General features: G+C 41.8%; 1 protein-coding gene across 2 annotated transcripts; it reads right to left on the minus strand.

Moving 5' to 3' along the window:
- Positions 1 to 24,104, minus strand: LOC135508455 (grainyhead-like protein 3 homolog). Of its 2 annotated transcripts, none has more exons than XM_064928650.1 (15): positions 23,966 to 24,104; positions 21,603 to 21,714; positions 21,337 to 21,398; positions 19,700 to 19,946; positions 19,465 to 19,550; positions 19,135 to 19,276; positions 18,545 to 18,656; positions 18,199 to 18,293; positions 16,277 to 16,435; positions 14,415 to 14,490; positions 12,852 to 12,982; positions 11,259 to 11,385; positions 6,189 to 6,274; positions 5,995 to 6,059; positions 1 to 2,453 (listed from the first exon to the last, which is right to left on the minus strand). In XM_064928650.1, the coding sequence occupies exons 1-15, from the start codon at positions 23,980 to 23,982 to the stop codon at positions 2,336 to 2,338; spliced, it is 1,635 nt and encodes a 544-aa protein (XP_064784722.1). In that variant the 5' UTR covers positions 23,983 to 24,104; the 3' UTR covers positions 1 to 2,335. The 2 variants fall into 2 exon arrangements, with proteins under 2 accessions (XP_064784722.1, XP_064784721.1); XM_064928649.1 differs by having other exon boundaries at positions 19,465 to 19,553.
- Between the last annotated feature and the right edge of the window lie 1,219 nt (positions 24,105 to 25,323).

The following is a 25,323-nucleotide window of genomic DNA, read 5'->3' on the forward strand; positions in this document are numbered from 1 at the left end:
TCACTTTAATAATAGAACACTTTAATAATGGTTACATACTGTTTTACACATTTCATATGTATATACTGTATTCTAGTCAAAGCCATCCTATTTAATTATTGCTGTACATATAATATTCAATCTTACGTATTCAACAGATTATATATATATAGTACCGTTGAAAAGTTTGGGGTCACTTAAAAAACGTCCTTGTGTTTGAAAGAAAAACAGATTTTTTTTGTCCATTAAAATAACATCAAATTGATCAGAAATACAGTGTAGACATTCATAATGTTTTAAATTACTATTGTAGCTGGAAACGGCTGATTTATTTATGGAATATCTACATAGGCGTACAGAGGCCCATTGTCAGCAACCATCACTCCTGTGTTCCAATGTCACGTTGTATTAGTTAATCCAAGTTTATCACTTTGAAAGGCTAATTGATCATTAGAAAACCATTTTCAATTATGTAATCACAGCAGAAAACTGCTGGAACATCAGCATTTATGGGTTCGATTACAGGCTCAAAATGGCTAGAAAAATGGGAACTTTCTTCTGAAACTCATCCGTCTATTCTTGTTCTGAGATATGAAGGTTATTCCATGTGAGAAATATCCAAGAAACTGAAGATCTCGTACAACGCTGTGTACTACTCCCTTCACAGAACAGCGCAAACTGGCTCTAACCAGAATAGAAAGAGGAGTAGGAGGCCCTGGTGTACAACTGAGCAAGAGGACAAGTATATTAGAGTGTCTAGTTTGAGAAACTGACGCCTCACAAGTCCTCAACTGGCAGCTTCATTAAATAGTCCCCACAAAACACCCGTCTCAACTTCAACAGCATCCGGGATGCTGGCCTGGTTTATTATTTTATATGACACACGCGCTGACACACACACCCACACACTGAAACACACACCCATTCATGCATACACACACACCCACACACTGACACACACACCCACACACTGAAACACACACCCACTCATGCAAACACACGCTCAAGATGATAGAAATACATGACCTTATTGTTAAAATAATAAAAATGAGGCTTGTCATGAGACCAGCAGACAAGACGAGACACACAATAACATGTATTCAGTGTCTGTGCTGAAGGCCTGTTTAAATTCCCTGGGCGGTGTTCTAATATACTCAATGGCGTAAACAAGGAGTATAAATTGAACTATTTGCATACATTTTCTTGGTAATGCGTCCAGGGTAAGATTTCAGTTGAAGTGGATGAACTATAGGTCATCTTTAAACTATATCCTACAAAAACCATTGAAAGAAACATGTACACTTTTTTTTTAGTGTATGTTTAATTTTCTTGGAAACGAGAGTCAATACAAAAAGAATCGCTATGTTAAAATCATAAGATATATTACAGGGATATAGCTACAGCATTGAAATGTTGCAAAAAAACATACAAAGAGAAATCTAAACGCCTTCACAAAAAAACTCAACTGAAAGATTTTGAAAGGGGTTGATCTGGAACATAGTGGTTCTAGCACAGTGGCTTGGGGGAAGAATTATGTGGTGACACAATACAACCTAGAAATGTGTACAGTCTTCTACTATAAAAGGCCACTGAGGTTTTTGTGAATGTACAGTCTTCTACTATAAAAGGCCACTGAGGTTTTTGTGAAGGCAATACCCGTGAAGTGGGAAATGTGTGACTTTGGTTCTAAAAAAGTACTTTGTTGGACAATTCTAGGGTGTTTGTTGGACAATTCAGGCTAAAGCATTATCCTATTGGTAGTACCATTATATAGCAAACATAATGGTCTGAGAAATAATATGATAACAAAACAAAAAACTAAAGCAATTAAACAACGGCAGCATTCCCATTAATTGAGATCTCTTGGAAGAAGCGATAAGCACATGACAAGCAGCAAGAATGGCAGTCTGAAAAAGTTGACAACATTCACGATATGTCTACTGAAATTGAAATATGTAGCTTGTGGAAAGTTCTGAAAAGTGGGTCATGGTATCACTGTGTGTCACCTCAAAAGAGACAACTCACATGTCATTCATTTCTATTTACATAAAATATTTACAGCATAGTCATAATCAAAATCGCTCTGTTATAAAATATATACCACAGTAAAAAAAAAAAAAGTCAGAATGGGGTTAAATGGTATTTACAAAGTCAGTGACTGGCATCACTATAAAGCGTTCGGTCTGAAGTCGGTGCAATGGTAGAGAAGCTGGTCTGTCTTTGTCCTGTTGGCTCGGCCAATAGAGTCTCTCGCAGGGCAGTGCTTAATAAAGGGTTGAAATCGGCAGGCAGTTTGATTGGGCAGACCTTCATTTGGTGGCCCGAACATAAAAAAAAAAAAATGTCTGCCCTCTCTTCATAACTCCATGAGAGTGACCTGGAACTGACTGCTCATGACTTCAGAGATCTCTATGAGGAACGCTGAGTGGTTGCTGTAGTGTTCAATGATGTTGTCATCCATATTGACGAAAATCCTGAAAGACAACAGACAAAGAACAGATGAATGTCTTGTACCACACCTTTTATATAACAGGCTACATGTTACGTAAATGACCTCTTTGCTGCTGTCTGGCTGAGACATTTTTTTAGTCATGAAACAAAAGAGTGAGAGGCCACCAATTCCCTCAACACTGCAAACAATTAATCAGGCCAGACTCCTTTTCCCAGATGGCTTTACGGTAAGTAAAAGCTTTGTTGCTAATCAAGCGATCTGTCTGCTCACGCTACCCGGAGGGAAGGGACTGATTGAAGACTATAAGCAGAACGAGAATGTTACAGAACCTGTTGGGTTCTCCATGTAATGTCAGCACACAGCAGGGCGGAGTGACAGAAGAACCACATGGCATTCAGGGTGACAGTCCCCCTCTAATCTTCTCCCTCAAGTCAGCTTCAACAAATGACTGCCTTGCAACGTGTTAGCGTCACACCCGTTCATTGACATGGATTCTGGTGTGAAGACTACAGGCCTACTTTACTACTAGGGGTATGTCTCAAGCTGAGGGAAATGTTGTCACCTATACATCGAAGAACTTTACATTTACTGGAAAATCAGAATAGTATATAAATCCCTTTGAAAGACTAAGGCTCAAGCATTGAACACACAATGGACACCATTATTTCATTTCATGGTTCACATGTTGACAATAGGGATACCAGCTCTTCCTCAAAGGTTGGTCCCATTCAATTGCATCCACCTCGCAACCACATGTTTGCACAATAAGGTGGCTCCCTCCGCCTTAATCAAAACCCTTGTCTTTCAGAGTAGCTACCTCTTTTCACTCAACGAAATAGACCAAAACACTTCCTGGTGTAGCTACGGGGATGGGTAGATTAGATTAGAGAAACATAAATATTGTCAAGTAAAACAATCACCTGACTCATCCAGCTTTCCGTCCTGTTTCTTTCTCTCTATTGGAAGATTATCACATTCCAGCCGACATAGAGCTAGCTAGCTCACCTAGCCAGTCTGTCAACTTTGGTTGGTTTCCTTACTGAGGACATTACAGTAAAATAAAAGGATGTGTTGCAAAAGGGAATAGTGAAGCGGTAGTGTACTGGGAAAGATGGGTTAGTCTGTGGTATCCTGAGGGTTTGGATTAAGAGTGTTCTGTATATGAGATGAAAATAGTAGCAGAAGAAGACTGTCCGTTAGGTTACTCCATTCAGGGGAGGGGTGGTAGGGTTGGGTGAACATTTTTAAATAGGGGGATTAGAAACTAAGCTAACAATTAGTTTGATTGATATATATATATATATATATATATATATATATATATATATATATATATGTGTATATATATCTGCAATATTGAAGCTCATCCACTAAATTAAAAAGTTGTACAAAAATTAAAAAAATCATATTTTAATAGCCGGGCGATGGCACACATTTCAGGAAATAAACTTCACATAAACGCTGCGTATAAATGTAATTGTTTATGAGAATACTATGAATCACCATGAATTGTGTGTGAGGTTTAATGTTTGATATGTCACATTAGATAATTCAGTAATGACAAAAAAAAAAGTCTCATCCATTTTTTTAATCGGCAGTAAGAAACTGCTAGCCATTGGCTGCTAACAGCTGAGAACGACGAGCAATAAAACAGTTCGGGAGGACAGACCCTCTGAAATCGTCCCATTGCCCATCTGGTGGCTAAAGTAAGAACTGCCGAAAATTCCCAGTCAAATAGGATAATTATTATTCTATTTATATATATATATATATATTTTTTTTTTAATAGAGACTACTAAGTCAATAGAAATGTGAAGCAATGTGTAAATGATAACACGTTTGTGCAGGAAATTAAGGAATGTATTAAAATACTGGAATTAAACAATTAACTATGAAATGAGCGAAAGCTCTGTGTATTAAGGAAATAGGCCCCCGGAGCAAATCACATCCTGTCTCTAACAAGTGCCTGTTGTGTTCAGTGATTTAAGCTAATCACATCCTGTCTCTAACAAGTGCCTGTTGTGTTCAGTGATTTAAGCTAATCACATCCTGTCTCTAACAAGTGCCTGTTGTGTTCAGTGATTTAAGCTAATCACATCCTGTCTCTAACAAGTGCCTGTTGTGTTCAGTGATTTAAGCTAATCAAATCCTGTCTCTAACAAGTGCCTGTTGTGTTTAGTGATTTAAGCTAATCACATCCTGTCTCTAACAAGTGCCTGTTGTGTTCAATGATTTAAGCTAATCAAATCCTGTCTCTAACAAGTGCCTGTTGTGTTCAGTGATTTAAGCTAATCAAATCCTGTCTCTAACAAGTGCCTGTTGTGTTCAGTGATTTAAGCTAATCAAATCCTGTCTCTAACAAGTGCCTGTTGTGTTCAGTGATTTAAGCTAATCAAATCCTGTCTCTAACAAGTGCCTGTTGTGTTCAGTGATTTAAGCTAATCACATCCTGTCTCTAACAAGTGCCTGTTGTGTTCAGTGATTTAAGCTAATCACATCCTGTCTCTAACAAGTGCCTGTTGTGTTCAGTGATTTAAGCTAATCACATCCTGTCTCTAACAAGTGCCTGTTGTGTTCAGTGATTTCTAATCACATCCTGTCTCTAACAAGTGCCTGTTGTGTTCAGTGATTTTAATCACATCCTAATCTAAAATCAGTGATTTAAGCTAATCACATCCTGTCTCTAACAAGTGCCTGTTGTGTTCAGTGATTTAAGCTAATCAATCCTGTCTCTAACAAGTGCCTGTTGTGTTCAGTGATTTAAGCTAATACATCCTGTCTCTAACAAGTGCCTGTTGTGTTCAGTGATTTAAGCTAATCAAATCCTGTCTCTAACAAGTGCCTGTTGTGTTCAGTGATTTTAATCAAATCCTGTCTCTAACAAGTGCCTGTTGTGTTCAGTGATTTAAGCTAATCAAATCCTGTCTCTAACAAGTGCCTGTTGTGTTCAGTGATTTAAGCTAATCAAATCCTGTCTCTAACAAGTGCCTGTTGTGTTCAGTGATTTAAGCTAATCAAATCCTGTCTCTAACAAGTGCCTGTTGTGTTTAGTGATTTAAGCAAATCAAATCCTGTCTCTAACTAGTGCCTGTTGTGTTCAGTGATTTAAGCAAATCAAATCCTGTCTCTAATAAGTGACTGTTGTGTTCAGTGATTTAAGCTAATCACATCCTGTCTCTAACAAGTGCCTGTTGTGTTCAGTGATTTAAGCTAATCACATCCTGTCTCTAACAAGTGCCTGTTGTGTTCAGTGATTTAAGCTAATCACATCCTGTCTCTAACAAGTGCCTGTTGTGTTCAGTGATTTAAGCTAATCACATCCTGTCTCTAACAAGTGCCTGTTGTGTTCAGTGATTTCAGCAAATAAGAACTATTAATGAATGTTTTACGGTAAGTAGTATATCCTGCTGTTCATCTACTTAATCAAATCCAATACATTTGCCTTCAATTTACTGTAACTTGCTAATGCTACTTGGGAATAGCATTGCTAATTACGTAGCATAGCTAATGCTAACACTTGTTCCTCTTGATGTAAAAAGAAAAGGCCTCAGAAAGTAATTTACCCTCTTTTGCATTTCTTGTATATTTTCCCAATGGAGTCTTCTTGCATGCCATACTTTTCAGAAATCTGAGAAAGGAACAAAGGAAAGATTAGTATCACCGTCAACTCTACAGTATTCTCTCATGCTTGAACGATGAGATGCTTGGACGATGACGAAGTTGGGTAAGGAACAAGTATTAAGAGTGTACTACTTACCGCTTGTCTCAGGCCTTTCAGAGTTGGGGTGTTGAGCATGAGAGCATCGAACACCTCCTCGGACTCTGTTCTCACGTACAAGAGTACTGCAAAACAGGACAACAGAATATGTCAGCTTGTTTACCAGACCAGGAGAAAACAGGACAACAGAATATGTCAGCTTGTTTACCAGACCAGGAGAAAACAGGACAACAGAATATGTCAGCTTGTTTACCAGACCAGGAGAAAACAGGACAACAGAATATGTCAGCTTGTTTACCAGACCAGGAGAAAACAGGACAACAGAATATGTCAGCTTGTTTACCAGACCAGGAGAAAACAGGACAACAGAATATGTCAGCTTGTTTACCAGACCAGGAGAAAACAGGACAACAGAATATGTCAGCTTGTTTACCAGACCAGGAGAAAACAGGACAACAGAATATGTCAGCTTGTTTACCAGACCAGGAGAAAACAGGACAACAGAATATGTCAGCTTGTTTACCAGACCAGGAGAAAACAGGACAACAGAATATGTCAGCTTGTTTACCAGACCAGGAGAAAACAGGACAACAGAATATGTCAGCTTGTTTACCAGACCAGGAGAAAACAGGACAACAGAATATGTCAGCTTGTTTACCAGACCAGGAGAAAACAGGACAACAGAATATGTCAGCTTGTTTACCAGACCAGGAGAAAACAGGACAACAGAATATGTCAGCTTGTTTACCAGACCAGGAGAAAACAGGACAACAGAATACCAGGAGAAAACAGGACAACAGAATATGTCAGCTTGTTTACCAGACCAGGAGAAAACAGGACAACAGAATATGTCAGCTTGTTTACCAGACCAGGAGAAAACAGGACAACAGAATATGTCAGCTTGTTTACCAGACCAGGAGAAAACAGGACAACAGAATATGTCAGCTTGTTTACCAGACCAGGAGAAAACAGGACAACAGAATATGTCAGCTTGTTTACCAGACCAGGAGAAAACAGGACAACAGAATATGTCAGCTTGTTTACCAGACCAGGAGAAAACAGGACAACAGAATATGTCAGCTTGTTTACCAGACCAGGAGAAAACAGGACAACAGAATATGTCAGCTTGTTTACCAGACCAGGAGAAAACAGGACAACAGAATATGTCAGCTTGTTTACCAGACCAGGAGAAAACAGGACAACAGAATATGTCAGCTTGTTTACCAGACCAGGAGAAAACAGGACAACAGAATATGTCAGCTTGTTTACCAGACCAGGAGAAAACAGGACAACAGAATATGTCAGCTTGTTTACCAGACCAGGAGAAAACAGGACAACAGAATATGTCAGCTTGTTTACCAGACCAGGAGAAAACAGGACAACAGAATATGTCAGCTTGTTTACCAGACCAGGAGAAAACAGGACAACAGAATATGTCAGCTTGTTTACCAGACCAGGAGAAAACAGGACAACAGAATATGTCAGCTTGTTTACCAGACCAGGAGAAAACAGGACAACAGAATATGTCAGCTTGTTTACCAGACCAGGAGAAAACAGGACAGAATATGTCAGCTTGTTTACCAGACCAGAAAACAGGACAACAGAATATGTCAGCTTGTTTACCAGACCAGGAGAAAACAGGACAACAGAATATGTCAGCTTGTTTACCAGACCAGGAGAAAACAGGACAACAGAATATGTCAGCTTGTTTACCAGACCAGGAGAAAACAGGACAACAGAATATGTCAGCTTGTTTACCAGACCAGAGAAAACAGGACAACAGAATATGTCAGCTTGTTTACCAGACCAGGAGAAAACAGGACAACAGAATATGTCAGCTTGTTTACCAGACCAGGAGAAAACAGGACAACAGAATATGTCAGCTTGTTTACCAGACCAGGAGAAAACAGGACAACAGAATATGTCAGCTTGTTTACCAGACCAGGAGAAAACAGGACAACAGAATATGTCAGCTTGTTTACCAGACCAGGAGAAAACAGGACAACAGAATATGTCAGCTTGTTTACCAGACCAGGAGAAAACAGGACAACAGAATATGTCAGCTTGTTTACCAGACCAGGAGAAAACAGGACAACAGAATATGTCAGCTTGTTTACCAGACCAGGAGAAAACAGGACAACAGAATATGTCAGCTTGTTTACCAGACCAGGAGAAAACAGGACAGGAGAAAACAGAATATGTCAGCTTGTTTACCAGACCAGGAGAAAACAGGACAACAGAATATGTCAGCTTGTTTACCAGACCAGGAGAAAACAGGACAACAGAATATGTCAGCTTGTTTACCAGACCAGGAGAAAACAGGACAACAGAATATGTCAGCTTGTTTACCAGACCAGGAGAAAACAGGACAACAGAATATGTCAGCTTGTTTACCAGACCAGGAGAAAACAGGACAACAGAATATGTCAGCTTGTTTACCAGACCAGGAGAAAACAGGACAACAGAATATGTCAGCTTGTTTACCAGACCAGGAGAAAACAGGACAACAGAATATGTCAGCTTGTTTACCAGACCAGGAGAAAACAGGACAACAGAATATGTCAGCTTGTTTACCAGACCAGGAGAAAACAGGACAACAGAATATGTCAGCTTGTTTACCAGACCAGGAGAAAACAGGACAACAGAATATGTCAGCTTGTTTACCAGACCAGGAGAAAACAGGACAACAGAATATGTCAGCTTGTTTACCAGACCAGGAGAAAACAGGACAACAGAATATGTCAGCTTGTTTACCAGACCAGGAGAAAACAGGACAACAGAATATGTTTACCAGACCAGGAGAAAACAGGACAACAGAATATGTCAGCTTGTTTACCAGACCAGGAGAAAACAGGACAACAGAATATGTCAGCTTGAAAACAGGACAACAGAATATTCAGCTTGTTTACCAGACCAGGAGAAAACAGGACAACAAGCTTGTTTACAGACCAGGAGAAAACAGGACAACAGAATATGTCAGCTTGTTTACCAGACCAGGAGAAAACAGGACAACAGAATATGTCAGCTTGTTTACCAGACCAGGAGAAAACAGGACAACAGAATATGTCAGCTTGTTTACCAGACCAGGAGAAAACAGGACAACAGAATATGTCAGCTTGTTTACCAGACCAGGAGAAAACAGGACAACAGAATATGTCAGCTTGTTTACCAGACCAGGAGAAAACAGGACAACAGAATATGTCAGCTTGTTTACCAGACCAGGAGAAAACAGGACAACAGAATATGTCAGCTTGTTTACCAGACCAGGAGAAAACAGGACAACAGAATATGTCAGCTTGTTTACCAGACAGGAGAAAACAGGACAACAGAGTTTAAAACAGGAGAAAACAGGACAACAGAATATGTCAGCTTGTTTACCAGACCAGGAGAAAACAGGACAACAGAATATGTCAGCTTGTTTACCAGACCAGGAGAAAACAGGACAACAGAATATGTCAGCTTGTTTACCAGACCAGGAGAAACAGGACAACAGAATATGTCAGCTTGTTTACCAGACCAGGAGAAAACAGGACAACAGAATATGTCAGCTTGTTTACCAGACCAGGAGAAAACAGGACAACAGAATATGTCAGCTTGTTTACCAGACCAGGAGAAAACAGGACAACAGAATATGTCAGCTTGTTTACCAGACCAGGAGAAAACAGGACAACAGAACAGTGCCGTTTATTCATTGAAGCCAAAGGAAGCCAGGATTCCCTCTCAAAATTGTAAAAAAAAAAAATGTTTACATTGAATAATATATCTTTCTTCTCTCTGTGTTTCATAATTTTCCTTCAATTTGCTAGAGGCTGAATGTATCTCACCGGAGAAAGCATCCAAGTGAGCCCCTGACCTGAGAGGATGGAAGTTCAACATGTAGCTAGATGTAGTAGGCTAATGTTAACTAGTGTGGTCATCATTGCCAATGAAAGGAAGTTAGGCTAGCGAGCAAGCATTTTAGCCAGTTAGCCCAGGACAACAAAAATAAAATAAAAACGTGTACTGTATGACAGTCATATACGCTTTCGTCAACATGAAAGAGAGGAGGATGGCATACGCACAAACACAAATCAGAACCATGGACAGCCACATATTTATACTGAACAAAAATATAAACACAACATGTAAAGTGTTGGTCTCATGTTTCATGAGACCGAGCTTCATACTCGTCGCCAAACCCACTGGGTACAGGTTATCTACAAGTCTCTGCTAGGTAAAGCCCCGCCTTATCTCAGCTCACTGGTCACCATTGCAGCACCCACTCGTAGCACGCGCACCAGCAGGTATATCTCACTGGTCACTCCCAAAGCCAATTCATCCTTTGGTTGTCTTTCCTTCCAGTTCTCTGCTGCCCATGATTGGAACAAATTGCAAAAATCTCTGAAGCTGGAGACTCACATCTCCCTCACTAGCTTTAAACACTAGCTGTCAGAGCAGTTTACAGATCACTGCACCTGTACTTAGCCTATCTGTAAATATCTACCTACCTCATCCCCATACTGGTATTTATTTATTTATTTTGCTCCTTTGCACCCCAGTATCTCTACCTGCACATTCATCTTCTGCCAATCTACCATTCCAGTGTTTAATTGCTATATTGTAATTACTTCGACACCATGGCCTATTTATTTCCTTATCTTACCTCATTTGCACTCACTGTACATAGACTTTTTGTTTTCTTTTGTTCTACTGTATTATTGACTGTATGTTTTGTTAATTCCATGTGTAACTCTGTTGTTGCATGTGTCGAATTGCTACGCTTTATCTTGGCCAGGTCACAGTTGCAAATGAGAACTTGTTCTCAACTAGCCTAACTGGTTAAATAAAGGTGAAATAAATAAAAAATGAGCTGAAATAAAAGATCCCTGAAATGTTCAAAAGCTTCTTTCTCTCAAATTGTGTGCACAGATTTGTTTACATCCCTGTTAGTGAGCATTTCTCCTTTTGCCAAAATAATCCATCCATGGGACAACAGACTACGTCAGGCCGTTTACCAGACCGTGAACACAGTAGCGCTGTCTGTATATTTGCTTTGGGTTTGGGCCACTTTCATTTCAATTCAGGAAGTGCGCTTTATTTTCAATTCAAGAATTTAACTTTTCTATTTACCTTTCTGTTGCTCCTCCAATCTGGCCTGCTTGCTTGGTGGTGGGCTACCACTGCTCTGGTCCACTCTATCAGGGTAAAGTCTCTTCAGAGAGGTCCTTTCAACCTCTTCCAGTGTTGTGGGAGGTGCCTACACAGAGAACAATCATTAGGTACAGTTCCTCTATAGAATTTGATTGCTTAATTTCCCATCCCAGCCATTTTATGGCTGGAACAGTCATAAATAGGAATGTTATTATCACTGCTGAAGAGGTCTCCCATGACCCTGAAGGGATGCAGATGCAGAGAGATAAAATGTTCCAGACCAGAAGTCTGTCTATCTAAACTATCAGAGACGTAACTCTGTGTTGTTGTTTTTGTCGCACTGCTTTGCTTTATCTTGGCCAGGTCGCAGTTGTAAATGAGAACTTCTTCTCAACTGGCCTACCTGGTTAAATAAAGGTGAAATAAAATAATATCAAAGTTTCACAACCTGTCAGCGAGTCACATTTTGTATTGTATATAAGACAGAACATTTTCAGACTATTTTTTTATCAAGATAACATTCATTTGTTTGGGGATTTTTCGGTTCTCTCCCCTCTTAAGAAACTGGGATTTTCTAAGACATATTTTCTTTGACAGATGGAATGATTTATGGGACTCAGCTAAGTCTTGTAAATCATCCTACCCTCAGAGCCCAGAAAAGCAAATGACCCCCTTCACCTTTATCCTAAATTAGGGTACATCTCTCCCTAGCTTCCTCTCTTAAAGCAGTGAAAATGTCTGAACTGTCAAGTAAGTATGGGAGCATTAACACTTGGTAGAAGACTGAGCACACACACACACACACTCCCCCTCCCCACTCCCTAAAGCCCAGACTGTGGGAACTAAATGCTTGTCAGAACAGGAGCCCTTACCACCTCCACTGGCTTGTGTCAACAACACTGAAAAGTGGGGGGCTCGGTGAGTGTGTCTGCCAGGTGTATGTGTGTCTGCCAGGTGTGAGTGTGTCTGCCAGGTGTATGTGTGTCTGCCAGGTGTGAGTGTGTCTGCCAGGTGTATGTGAGTGTGCCAGGTGTATGTGAGTGTGTCAGGTGTGAGTGTGTCTGCCAGGTGTATGTGTGTCTGCCAGGTGTGAGTGTGTCTGCCAGGTGTATGTGTGTCTGCCAGGTGTATGTGAGTGTGTCAGGTGTGAGTGTGTCTGCCAGGTGTATGTGTGTCTGCCAAGTGTGTGTGAGTGTGTCTGTCAGGTGATGTGTGTGTGTGTCTCTGTGTGTAGGTTCCTGCAGGTTATCCTGTGTGTCAGTCACACTAGACTTGAGTTTCGAGTCGAGGAATCTGAATAGCCCACCAATTAGATTGTCTGAGCTTGGCATCTGCCTCTCCTCACTTTCCCTGATACTCTCCCTTATCCCAACCCACTTTTCCCACAAACGTATTTTCCCACACCATCCCCCCCACCCCTCCCCCTTGTGTGTGCCAGAGCCTTGAGCTACAGTCCCGGGATAGCAGGGAACATGACTCAACTCACTGTTGTGGTGGTGAACTCCAAGATCCCTCAATCCCAAAGAAAGATAAAGAAGGGTGGAGTAGGGAGGGTGGAGGAGGGAGACCTACCAGGCCACAGCGCTGCATGTTGGAGAGGTGCATCTCTGGGATGAAGAGGACGGGGTTGGTGACGTGGTCCTCCAGGGTTTTGAAGAAGGTGCTGTCACTTCCCATGGAGCTGGACACCACTGACTTGATGGCTGAGGAGGGAGAGGAGAACACTAGGTTAGAGTGAGCATTATAGAATCGCCTGTTAAATGAAGACCCAAAGGGCTTGTTTTCCCCGGGTGCTTTTTAGTCTATGAGTAGGGTTTACCTGACTCTGGGAGACTGTCTCTATGACATTGTAATGCTTGTGAGTCTGAATTATCTTCTTTAAAGGTAGAGCAGGTACTGAATAATAATACTTCATACAAGTGGGGATAAATCCAAAAATGCCAATTTGGTTAGAAATGCATGGGGTCTTAAATTTATTTTACCTTTATTTAACTAGGCAAGTCAGTTAAGAACAAATTCTTATTTTCAATGACGGCCTAGGAACAGTGGGTTAACTGCCTGTTCAGGGGCAGAACGGCAGATTTGTACTTTGTCAGCTCAGGGATTTGAACTTGCAACCTTTCAGTTAGTAGTCGAACACTCTAACCACTAGGCTACCCTGCCGCCCCAAATGACACAGACTGAGAATACAGGATGTATTTCCTGCTTGTCTGTTTTCACTGGATTTCGTCAGACTATTTCAACCATGTGATGGAGTGGAGATGGACTTGTGAAGGCCAAGCCTCATGATGCAAAAAAAAACTGATGAAAGCAGATACCCAACCTGTAATTAAATTACTTATTTGTATATTCTAACATGCTGACCACACCACTTGTTTTTCTTGCACGAGTGTTGCAAAATTAAATGTACACGTTATTCAATAATAGAATCCAAACTGCACACACGCCCGTGCGACAACGAACCTCTACGTAGCCAGGCCCTAAAATAGAACTTGGTTTTAGAACTTGAGGCGCTGCAAGTCCCTCCTCTCTCATTTTCTCATTGGTTTTTAGGAGGTCCACACTCCAGTGCAGTTGGTTGTAGTAAAGCACCTTAAAGTTGGTTGCCAACCGCCACATAAAGTCCACAAAAGAAGACTGAAGGAGAAGAGATTACTAGAAACAAATGTTTACCCTTTTACATCTGGATTAATTATTGGAGTAGGGAAAAGACAGTTTTGTGTGGCTCAAAATGGGTCAAAATTCTACAAAGATCCAGGAAACAAAAGGACTTTGAGCATTTCATGTAAAATATGTTTATATCCCAGGACAAATTAGCTAGCAACAGCTAGCAACAGCTAGCGAGCTAATTGTCCATGAATGTGATATGTTTCGACCTGTACCGAAATTAATGTTGTTGGTTCAGAGTTCTTTCTGATATTTCATCCTGCGTGTGCTGACCGCGTCTGGTGTGGATGAACAACATCAACATGTGCGCAATGGCGCGCGTGGGCGCATGCACATGGCCGTCATAGACAGCATGTTTGACACTGTTAAATGTCTCCTGGGGTTTACATCCGTCATTGGGTTAGTGTTCGTGTGCGGATGTCGCTTGTGATTATTTTTTTAATAAGACAGTGCCTGAAGAAGTCTTACTTTTGGAGTCGATGACAGTTTTGCCCCTCCTCTTGCTCCTCTTCCTGTCCTCATCCCTCATCTTCCTCTCTGCACCCTGAGGAGAAAGACCCAGACACACATGGTCACAACTCTTCTCTGACAATTTTATTCCTCATTGTACTAACCAGTCAGCCATACAACAATGTATTTATTAGAGAAGAAGCAGCAATAAAATAATACATCCGATTTCATGTCATGGTTGACCTAGCCTGACTAGCAATGTAGTCCGGTCACACCGCTCCAACTCATCACATTGAGATACAGAGGGACAAAAGTGATGACGGAACACTCATTCACCAGTTGCAAAACCAGTTTGTTTGGCTTGTGTGTCATTGAGCGGTCCGACACATTATCACTCCACTGTGTCAAAACAGCTAGTGGCAACGGATGACACATCCCAAAAGGTGGATAGATTGAAAAGATTATACATGGCCATAGGGGCATTTGACGACAACTATCAGATTTCAAGCCAACAATGGGATCAATGACTAGGTCTGTCAGACATAGGTTCAACTTATGAACCAGACATCTCTGAGATTAAATCATCTGTTTTCGTCACCTGCACAGCTTTAGGTCATAAACTAGAGATGCAGTAACTGTATAGGACTTAGTACCAAACCTTGGGGGATACCACTAAATATATATTGTAAAGCGTACAGTGCATTCGGAAGCATTCAGACCCCTTGACTTTTTCCACATTTTGTTATGTAATAGCCTTATTCTAAAATTCATTGTTTCGTTTTCCTCATCAATCTACACACAATGCCCCATAAAAACAAGTTTAGACATTTTTGCAAATGCATAAAAAAACTGAAATATCACATTAACATAAGTATTCAGGCCATTTACTCAGTACTTTGTTGAAGCACCTTTGGCAGTGATCACAGCCTTGAGCCTTCTCGGGTATGACGCTACAAGCCTGGCACACCTGTATTTGTGGAGTTTCTCCCATTATTCTCTGTAGATCCTCTCAAACTCCATCAGGTTGGATGGGGAGCATTGCTGCACAGCCATTTTCAGGTCTCTCCAGAGATGTTGGATTGGGTTTTTCAAGTCCGGGCTCTGGCTGGGCCACTCAGAGACTTGTCCCGAAGCCACTCACTGCGTTGTCTTGGCTGTGTGCTTAGGGTTATTGTCCTGTTGGAAGGTGAACCTTCATCCCAGTCTGAGGTCCTGAGCAGTTTTTCATCAAGGATCTATCTGTACTTTGCTCCATTCATCTTTCCCTTGATCCTGACTAGTGTCCCAGTCCCTGCCGCAGAAAAACATCCCCACAGCATGATGCTGCCACCACCATGTTTTACCATAGGGATGGTGCAGGTTTTCTCTTGACGTGATGCTTGGCATTCAGACCAAAGAGTTCAATCTTGGTTTCATCAAACCAGAGAATCACCTAAAGGACTCTCACGGTCTGAGAGTGGCCAGACGGTGCCTTTTGACAAACTCCAAGCGGGCTGTCATGTGCCTTTTACAGAGGAGTGGCTTCCATCAGGCCACTCTACTATAAAGCCCTGATTGATGGAGTATTGCAGAGATGTGGTAGAAACATCTCAAGGATGATCAATGGAAACAAGATGCACCTGAGCTCAATTTCCAGTCTCATAAAAAGGGTCTGAATATTTATGTAAATAAGGTATGTTTTTTAAAAAATATATTTGCAAACATTTCTAGAAACCTGTTTCTGCGTTGTCATTATGGGGTATTGTGTGTAGATTGTTGAGGAAAAAATGTATGTACGTAAAAAAGTGGAAACAGGTAAAGGGGTCTGAATACTTTCACACATCTACACATCTATAAGCCCTTAGAAAAAAATGACATTTGAGATAGAGATCTTTACTGACCTTATCACAGAAGATTTTGACCTGGACAGCAGCTCTGTGGATGAGGCGGTTGGTGCCGGTGCTGAAATCATAGGTGTCGATCTGGAGGTTGAGAGGAAGCCCCTTCACCCCCTTCTGAGAGGAGAAGTCTGTACTCAGAGAGTTAATGCCAATGTACACCTGGAGAGAGGAGAGAGGAGAATAGGGGTACACATGATATCAGACAAGGAAACCTACAGTATTAATACTGGTTTCAAAGAAACTAATAAATATTACACATCACGGGCACAACACCTCTCCCCTATGTTACCTACTTTTTGTGTGCGTGTACTGACATGTATGTGTAACCGATTGATACACACGCAAACTACATGTTAATGTATTTTGTCCGTTATGTGTCGGACCCCAGTAAGACCAGCTGTCGCTAATAGAGATCCTGATAAATTTTTAAAAAATGTGAGGACTTTCTAGAACTGTTATGGTGCCCTTAAAAAAAAAGGGTCCTTGAGTGGTATTGAGAACCTTGAAAAATCATTAAACCATTTACGGAATTCGCAATATAATATATATCACTAATGTTTTATTCAATGTCATATAACGAGAAGTGACAAAGAGAGGTCGCGTGTGTGTGGGCGGCTGGCTGCCCTTTCACCAATGAGGTGTGACTGAGAGAAAATAAAAAGATTGAGTGACAAGCATAGACACATCTCTGATCAGGAAGAAGTGTGGAGACAGAAAAAGCTGAACAAATCAAAAACTAGGAGTCTATGGACACGTGTTGTGACTCCGTTTTGGCTTGGCAACTCTCCAATCTAAAACGTACAGACGTTCAGTGTAACAGAAAAGCTTCGAATGTTTCCATAACGGCTGTGTCTTGGTAAGGTTTCAGGATATAAGAGGCCCTGATTTTAACAGACTTGTTCTGGGTAAAATTAGATTAATTAATATATCACTGGTTGTGACAACAGGTGCCTTCAGTGTTGAAATGAGCTTTACTCTCTCATTCCTTCCAACCTGTCCTTTCCATTCTCCCTCTCCCCCTCTCTCTCTCTGTTCTCCCTCTCTCCGTTCTCCCTCTCCCTCTCTCCACCTGCAGGGAGTTTCACTGCCTCACCCCTATGGGCGTGAGCAGATTGCAGTAAGCGCTCTCGACGTGTCGCTCTTGCCTTGTGGTGACAGGCGCCCCGGGGCGGCCGCATGCCAGGGATTCCTCCCAACCCTCAGCGCTCCCTCATCGCCCCATTTCAGCTCAACGGATAGCGTGGCTAGATAAATAATAGGGCTGATCCTAGCACTTGTGACTTTATCTGTCTGTGTGTGTCTTTGTGTGTGTGTGTGTGTGTGTGTGTGTGTGTGTGTGTGTGTGTGTGTGTGTGTGTGTGTGTGTGTGTGTGTGTGTGTGTGTGTCTGTGTGTGTGTGTCAGTGTGTGTGTATCAGCGTGTGTGTGTGTGTCAGCTTGTGTGTGTGTCAGTGTGTGTGCGTCAGCGTGTGTGTGTCAGCGTGTGTGTGTGTGTGTGTGTGTGTGTGTGTGTCAGTGTGTGTGCGTCAGCGTGTGTGTGTCAGCGTGTGTGTATCAGCGTGTGTGTGTGTGTGTGTGTCAGCGTGTGTGTGTGTCAGTGTGTGTGCGTCAGCGTGTGTGTGTCAGCGTGTGTGTGTCAGCGTGTGTGTGTGTGTGTGTCAGCGTGTGTGTGTGTCAGCGTGTGTGTATCAGCGTGTGTGTGCGTGTGTGTGTGTGCGTCAGCGTGTGTGTATCAGCGTGTGTGTGCGTGTGTGTCAGCGTGTGTGTGTGTCAGCGTGTGTGTATCAGCGTGTGTGTGCGTGTGTGTGTGTCAGTGTGTGTGTGTGTGTGTGTGTCAGTGTGTGTGTGTCAGCGTGTGTGTGCGTGTGTGTCAGTGTGTGTGTGTGTCAGTGTGTGTTTTTCCAGTTTCCTGGCTGCGCTTACCTTCCCTTCCTCGTTGGGGTTCCAAATGAAAGACAGAGCATTGAAGGCCACCTCTTCCACATGGCCGATGCCACTGAAAACCTCTTTGTAGTCAGCTAGAAGACAGATGAAAGATATTGATACAAGGAAAATAAAGTGGTTATCTGCTCTGACAAGATCCAGGCTTATGAAAGAAACCAGATTGTGGTTTTCTGTTCTGAGTAGATACAGGCTTACGAAAAGAAGCAACAACTACTAATAAAACCTTCCAGTCATTGACATGTGTTGTTTTAAATGTAGAGCTAAGGCAAATTCCTGTTGCTGATCCTATGCATGTGTTTATGTGTACATGGTAAAGGTTGTATACCGATGTCAATGACCCTCTGCTTAACGGTCGGCTGCCTTGCGTGCCAGTGATTCCAGCACCTCAGCTGGATCTCTGCACTCTTATCATTCTCAAACACCGCCATGACCACCGTCTGGAGAAAGAGAGAGAGAGAGAGAGAGAGAGAGAGGGGCCATCAGACAAGGTACATTTTGTGTAGGTTGTTTGCATTGCCAACTCCGGCAAACTACTGGGCACGTTTCATTCGCAAAGGCTTGTGTTTTCTCGTTTCACCAGAGAAAAGAGAGAGGACTGTCACGCAGACCTTTAGCTCCTCCCCTTGTTCTCCCTCTCGGCCTGACTAACTGGCTGACACGCATTGGGTTTGGCCCCGCCAAAAGAAATATGTGTTGGCCCCGAACACTGAGCCTGGCGTAACTCCAAAACCAAAATCACTCATCACAAGAAGAGAGAACAACGTTCCCACCCTGCTCCGTCTACCATGACAGTCAACAATGGTGAGGAGAGGTGGGTTTTTGAAGGAACATACTTTTACTGGGGTTGTGTCAAATAGAACATCCTCTGGTGAGAGGAACTGTCCTCTTGGGTGATGTCATCAAAGCTCGACTCACCTTGACTTTGTTGGAGGACGGGCTGTCCACCCCCTGTAGGGAGATAGGGTAGAACTGGCCCTTGTTGAGGTAAACCATGGGCAGCTGGGACGACTTGTGCTGGGTGGCTTGAGGGGCTCCCAAAACGAACTGGAAATCATTCCTGGAGACAGAATGTTAACGGTCAGCATTATTTTTAGCCATTTGAATATTACTGACATTGCTTTGCGTGTTATACACAGCTCGATGATATTCATTACCTTTAGCCTTATTAAATTAGCATTTTTGATACTTGGGCGTAGCTCAGCACAGGTGTTCTAATTTGATTTGATTCCCAGGGCACATAGCTACCTGTATCTCTCTGGAGGGGAGTTGGTGTAGGAGTCAGAGTACACTGGACTGGGCTGCTTGGTAAAGGGATCACTGTAGGGTAGAGCCTGCTTCAGAGGAACACAAGAAAAAGTAATGAGGAGATGGAATGTGAAAAAGAAAGAGAGAAAGAGGAAAACTAGAAGGGGAGAAGTTGCCAGAGATTAAAATGTACAAATAAACAAGATGGCTGCTCTGGTTAGAACAGTAAGCTTGCCTCAGTGGTGGCCTCAGGGAAGGCTGTCTCTGTGGGCCACTTCTGGGAGAGCAGGGAGTCAAACATGTTGTTGATGGCCTGCTTGTCGTAGGTGTCGGCACTGGAGTTTTGGGGGACAGAGGGAGGGCAGAGGGACGACAGCTTGCTGTTGAGGTCCAGCGCCTCCTGGGGGTGGCTGGAAGAAACGTTGATGATGTTGGTAGGCGTCTCCAGGGAGACCAGCTCGGGGGAGGAGCCACTCAGTGTCCTGGGTTGGAGGGGGGGGGGGATACAATTTAGATACAATACCAACCCAATTAGCCACTCCTTTGATTGACACTCAATTAAATAATGGAGATGTTCGATAAACAAAACTCTTCTGAGAAACACTGATTGTCAATGGAACTGCCCTTCCTTCAAAAACAAATCCAGCTCTTTTATACAGTAGCCTGTACAGCAGCACACATACACACAATTCCCGGGATAAAATGTGTAAAAGTCAATAAGAATGAATAAAGCCAGTGTAGTTCTCAGAGTCCACTGAGCACACAGTGCTACTGAAAGTGAACTAAAGAAAGCTGGGTGGGGAACTGTTTACCGCCTAATCCCAATATTTCTTCCCCTCTTTCTTTATTTGAGTTTTGTCGAAAGGGACTGACTGCCGTGTTTGACGGGACAACAGTGCGGCCACCGACGGCCATTTTTCAACCCAGACAAAAGAGAGGTTGAGAGAGAGGGAGAGCTGGGGCTGCTTCTCCTCCTTTGTGAGTCAGAGACAGTGTTGTTCAGGGGTGGCAAGAGGAGGAGTATCACAGCCCATAATCCCTTGGGGTTCTGTTTGACAGGGGGATTAGCCACAAGCTCACCCAACTCTGACCTTGCCAAAGCCTTGCCCTTTTTCTGCAGCTTGACTCCATGACATAGGAACTCCCAATACCACCCGGGTTCCACTTAAAAATCCCTTTACCATCCGATCTTCCCCATACCCCTTTAGTGTCTGCCTCTACGGTTTGATTGACAGGTGAAATTATCTTGGCCTTTAACCTGATCGCTCAATCAAGTCCATACTCTTGGTAGTGTAAACAATTGCTTAGATATCATCTTTTTTTTTTTTTTTTTTAGAGGGGTGGATCAGCTAAATATTGCGGAAAGAATATTGGTTCCATCAATGTAACTGTCTGCATCATTTCCAATCCCCCATATATTTTTGGGGTAAATATATATATCCATATACATACACACATGCATACCTATATAGACATACATACTTTTTTAAAGAATATACCTTTATTATTATTCCCCACAAACCCTGGAGTAACTCCAATTGGAGTAAACTAATAAACACTTCTGCTTCTACCTTCAATCCATACATCTTAATACACATTTTACATTCACAGTCTATTTTACAATAGTTATATTTTGTTTGTTTTTATTCCTTCCTCTATTTCTGATGTCCATCCAGTTGGATTTCTATTTGTAACTGTGATATTTCACAAAAGGTCTGGACATATATACATTTTACAGACCCCGTGTGTTCTACATGTTTTGTCTTGCTATTAGTCCCACCCTTCAGCTCCATTCAACTTCTCCCATCTATCTCTCAACATCATCCATTTTGGATTTCTATTTGCCATATATTTTTCAGATATCAATCTTACCTCTCTGGCTTGTACATATTGCTGCCTCGGCTGCATGCAACCATTTTCTGTTCTTTTGGTGTCTGTGAACATGAGGGACAACAGTGAGTTGTTTCTGTACAACACATACAAGGGAGACAGGTTGAACTTAAACGGGTGGTATTACACACACACACACACACACACACACACACACACACACACACACACACACACACACACACACACACACACACACACACACACACACACACACACACACACACACACACACACACACACACTACCTTGCACTGGTCGTAGGTGAGTAGGCTGTCTGTGTAGGCCCAGGAGTCCATGATGAGGTTACTGTAACACTGGTAGTTGAAACTCTCGTTCTGAAGGACCAATCCCAGAGTCCTGCAGCACACAGACCAGGAGAAACATGAATAAAGTCACATGATTAAAAAAAAGGCTTCACATTCTGAATAATATATTAGAGTGAAGGAGGTAGCACTTGACTTTGTAAATTAAATGACATTTTTTTGGCATGTTTTGGCTCTGGGAAGTGCCTCTGCATATGCGTGTGTTAACTTTTGTAGTAAAAATGCAAGACTTAATGCTGTGAGTGTCTGCATGCTAATAACAACCTTAAGCGCTGCACATACTTGCCCCTGGGCTAGGAGGACGGTTTCGATTGCAAAACCACAGATCTTAATAAGATATTTGCTGCTCACTGCGTACAGTAGATGCCAGAGAAGTTCAAAATACTAGGGGCCAAGAGCTCACCCACACACAAGTATGGCTTGTATAATAACCTCAAAATAATTACGTTCACTAGAACTCAATCACATTATCAGTTACCTCAGAACGGTATTATGTTTTCTTTTTTTTTATGAAAAGAAATAACATTTTTATTATAAGCCTTTTCCCTCCAGGGGCCATAGGGTCGTAGTGACTTCTTAAGTACAAAGGTCAGGATCCGAGCTGTCAGCTGTCTGGAAGGCTCTGGGTTGACAACAGTCCAGACACAAAACATGGGATTTAGGGAACGGATCAGTAACTCCTTAGGATAAACAGAAACAAAATTGGGATTTGTTTTTGTTTTTGGGGGGGAGGGGGATTTCCTGGCTACTGAGGATGGAGTAAGCTTCCTGTAGGTTGACCTGGAGTGGCCAGTGTGCAAACAGAGAAGGTTTACCTATGAGCTACCACATAATGTGCTGACAACAAAAGGAAGACTTCAGGCATTGACATCCTACGGTGTTTGAACAGGAGTGAGAGAATCACAATAAGGGTGTATTAGCAGAAAATAATGTTGTATTATCACTGTCCTTCCATACCTCTTAAGATTCCAATACAATTGTTTACTAAAAAATGCCTTCTCTCAAAACTACAGCCCACCACTGCAAAGACTGATAACAGACACCTGTTGTAAGATACACCTGTCTCTCCCCTCTACAGACACTCACCTGCCTCAGTGTACATTAACATCACAACATTCCATTAGCTACTCTTCCCCTTACAATAAAAAGGTGTCGTTTTGAAACTGCAGTAAAAGTGCAGTAACTGCAGTCACCTGTGGTATTTTGGACACAGTAGTTGCAGTATAACTGCATTGTACTGCAGTTATACTGCAAAATTATTGGGACGCATTATTTGCTGCAAACTACAGTTATACTGTACTCTGACTGCAATCTTTTTGCGTAAGGGCCTTTCTCTAAATACTGCTCAATACAAATGTTACAATAGAGAATCCCTGTCTCGAGTTTCACCACTACATTATGTAATTCAACGCATTCTCCAAGACATTCAGGAGGCGGGTACCAGTTTCCCTCTCCCCCATTGTGTGTTGTACCCCTCAGGTTAGTGTCAACACTGCCTATGACAGGCCAGTTTAAACCACGAGTCCCTATAAATACACAACATAGCAGGGGGACATCGATAGTGTGTGTGTGTGTGTGTGTGTGTGTGTGTGTGTGTGTGTGTGTGTGTGTGTGTGTGTGTGTGTGTGTGTGTGTGTGTGTGTGTGTGTGTGTGTGTGTGTGTGTGTGTGTGTGTGTGTATCAGGTTCTCCACTAAATATACTTTTAGTAAAAACACACTTTTCACATGATGGTCTCATTGCACAACATAGAGAAACAGAGGTAGAGAAGAGGGGCCCTGAATTTCTCCTCCCCTCTCTCTCAGGAAGTGAAGGTAACTCTTACTGTTCAACAGAAGATGATGAATGGACAAGTCAGCACTTGCATCATAATCTATTCTGGCCCTCAGCAGAAAATAAAGGTAGACTGTTGCAGAACCAAAAGCAGTTACAGCCAAAAGAGCCTTACATCAATCCAACCAAAAGATGCACTTATGTCACGTTCATGCAGTAGTCGTAGAAAACAAAAGGTGATCCGGAGTTTCCCACTAGGGGAAACAATCAATAGGAAGCTCTACGCAAATAACTTACTTACATTTTAACCCGGAGGTTCCGAGTTTCCGATAGCACGTGAATGCGGCAATAAAATATTAGACTGTCTTATACAATTGGTTGCATTTTACCACAAGACACAAGTCCAAACTCATTTCCCTTAAGGAACACATTCTAGCCCCAGAACACCCCCCTTTAAACCCTTTAAAACATAGCATTTCCTCAGAGAACCATGTAAAGAAGTTGTCAACTTACTCAATCTCTTTGGTCATGACTCCTTTCCAAGACAGCAGAGTTTAGGTTCCTCTGGGTAAAGACTCCTCTAGTGGGTGTGGGTGTTGTCTGTCTTAGCAGAGAGAGTGAGCCTGTTTTGAATCCTGTCCTCACCAGCTCCCCACATTTATTTCATGCTGACAGGTAGCTTCCCTCACTCGCGCCTGATTGGCCGAGGGCTCCGGAGACAGGTGCCTGATAGGACAGGTGTAGAGGGGTTAACTGTTTCAGTGCTGATGAAACACAGGTGTGAGTGGCGGGTACTTAGCAGGACAATCCTGGGAGATGTTTCACACATCTCATTAGGAGTTAAAGAAAAGAGATTGGTTTCTCCAGGCTGTCAAATGATTCTTATTGAAAGTGAGAAAACAAATAGTTTTTTTCAGGAACTATGCTTTAAAATGGCAATAGAATTCAGTATCGTTATACAGTGTTGAGAAAAAATGTACTGGTGCCATGGTGCCCTTATTTGCCTGGATCAGTGTTTGCAATTGTTTTTGACTAAACTATTTGATTGGAGTAGTTGAGAGTAGTAGATATTTGGATACTTTATATTTGGATAGGATTTGAAAGGATTTGTTTCATTGCATATTGAATGATCCACAAGAGCAACGTAATTAAGATGATCATATCTGGTCCTTATAAATAAACAAAGACCATACCATAATTTCAAGTTGATATACCAGTACATCCATGTTCATTTATTTAATGAGCATGAGTTCTTTCTGCTGTTTAAAATGTTTTAACAATTATAGTAGGATTTTTTTAGGGTTTGGATTTTACATTTCAATATAGATAAAACTGAAATATGTAATCTTTCAAATCTGTGAAAATTCACAATTCTCAAAGTGCAATACATCTTTAAATACTTCACATTTTAATATGGAACATCACCTACATGGTTTATTTTATATATTGTATTTCTGTATGGGATCTGCCCATATAGCAGAAACCAAACTATGGAGATGGTAAGACATACATGACTTCCTCCTTTCACAAAAAGTTATGAATTGAGTCACCCACAGGATGCCGTGTTCTTTTAAGGATCTTCTCTGTTACAAGGATAAGGCTCTTCCAGGCTAACTTCTTCCACCCACCTTCCTTCCCTTTTATAGAACCAATAAGAAGGATAACGCCATCTGGGCCCAGATTCACAAAACACGTCTTATGCAAAAACTTAAGAAGCTAAAAACTAAGTTTATAGGATAGTTCATAGATGCAATTCCTCAACAATATCTTAAGATTTTATGATTTTCTTACAAACGTTTAAAATATTGTCTCATTATTAATCTTAAAATGTGTGTTGCTCGGACATCAATTTAGCTAGCTATCTAGCTGGC

This window comes from Oncorhynchus masou, chromosome 21 (genome assembly GCF_036934945.1).
Source record: "Oncorhynchus masou masou isolate Uvic2021 chromosome 21, UVic_Omas_1.1, whole genome shotgun sequence".
NCBI classification, from domain to species: domain Eukaryota; kingdom Metazoa; phylum Chordata; class Actinopteri; order Salmoniformes; family Salmonidae; genus Oncorhynchus; species Oncorhynchus masou.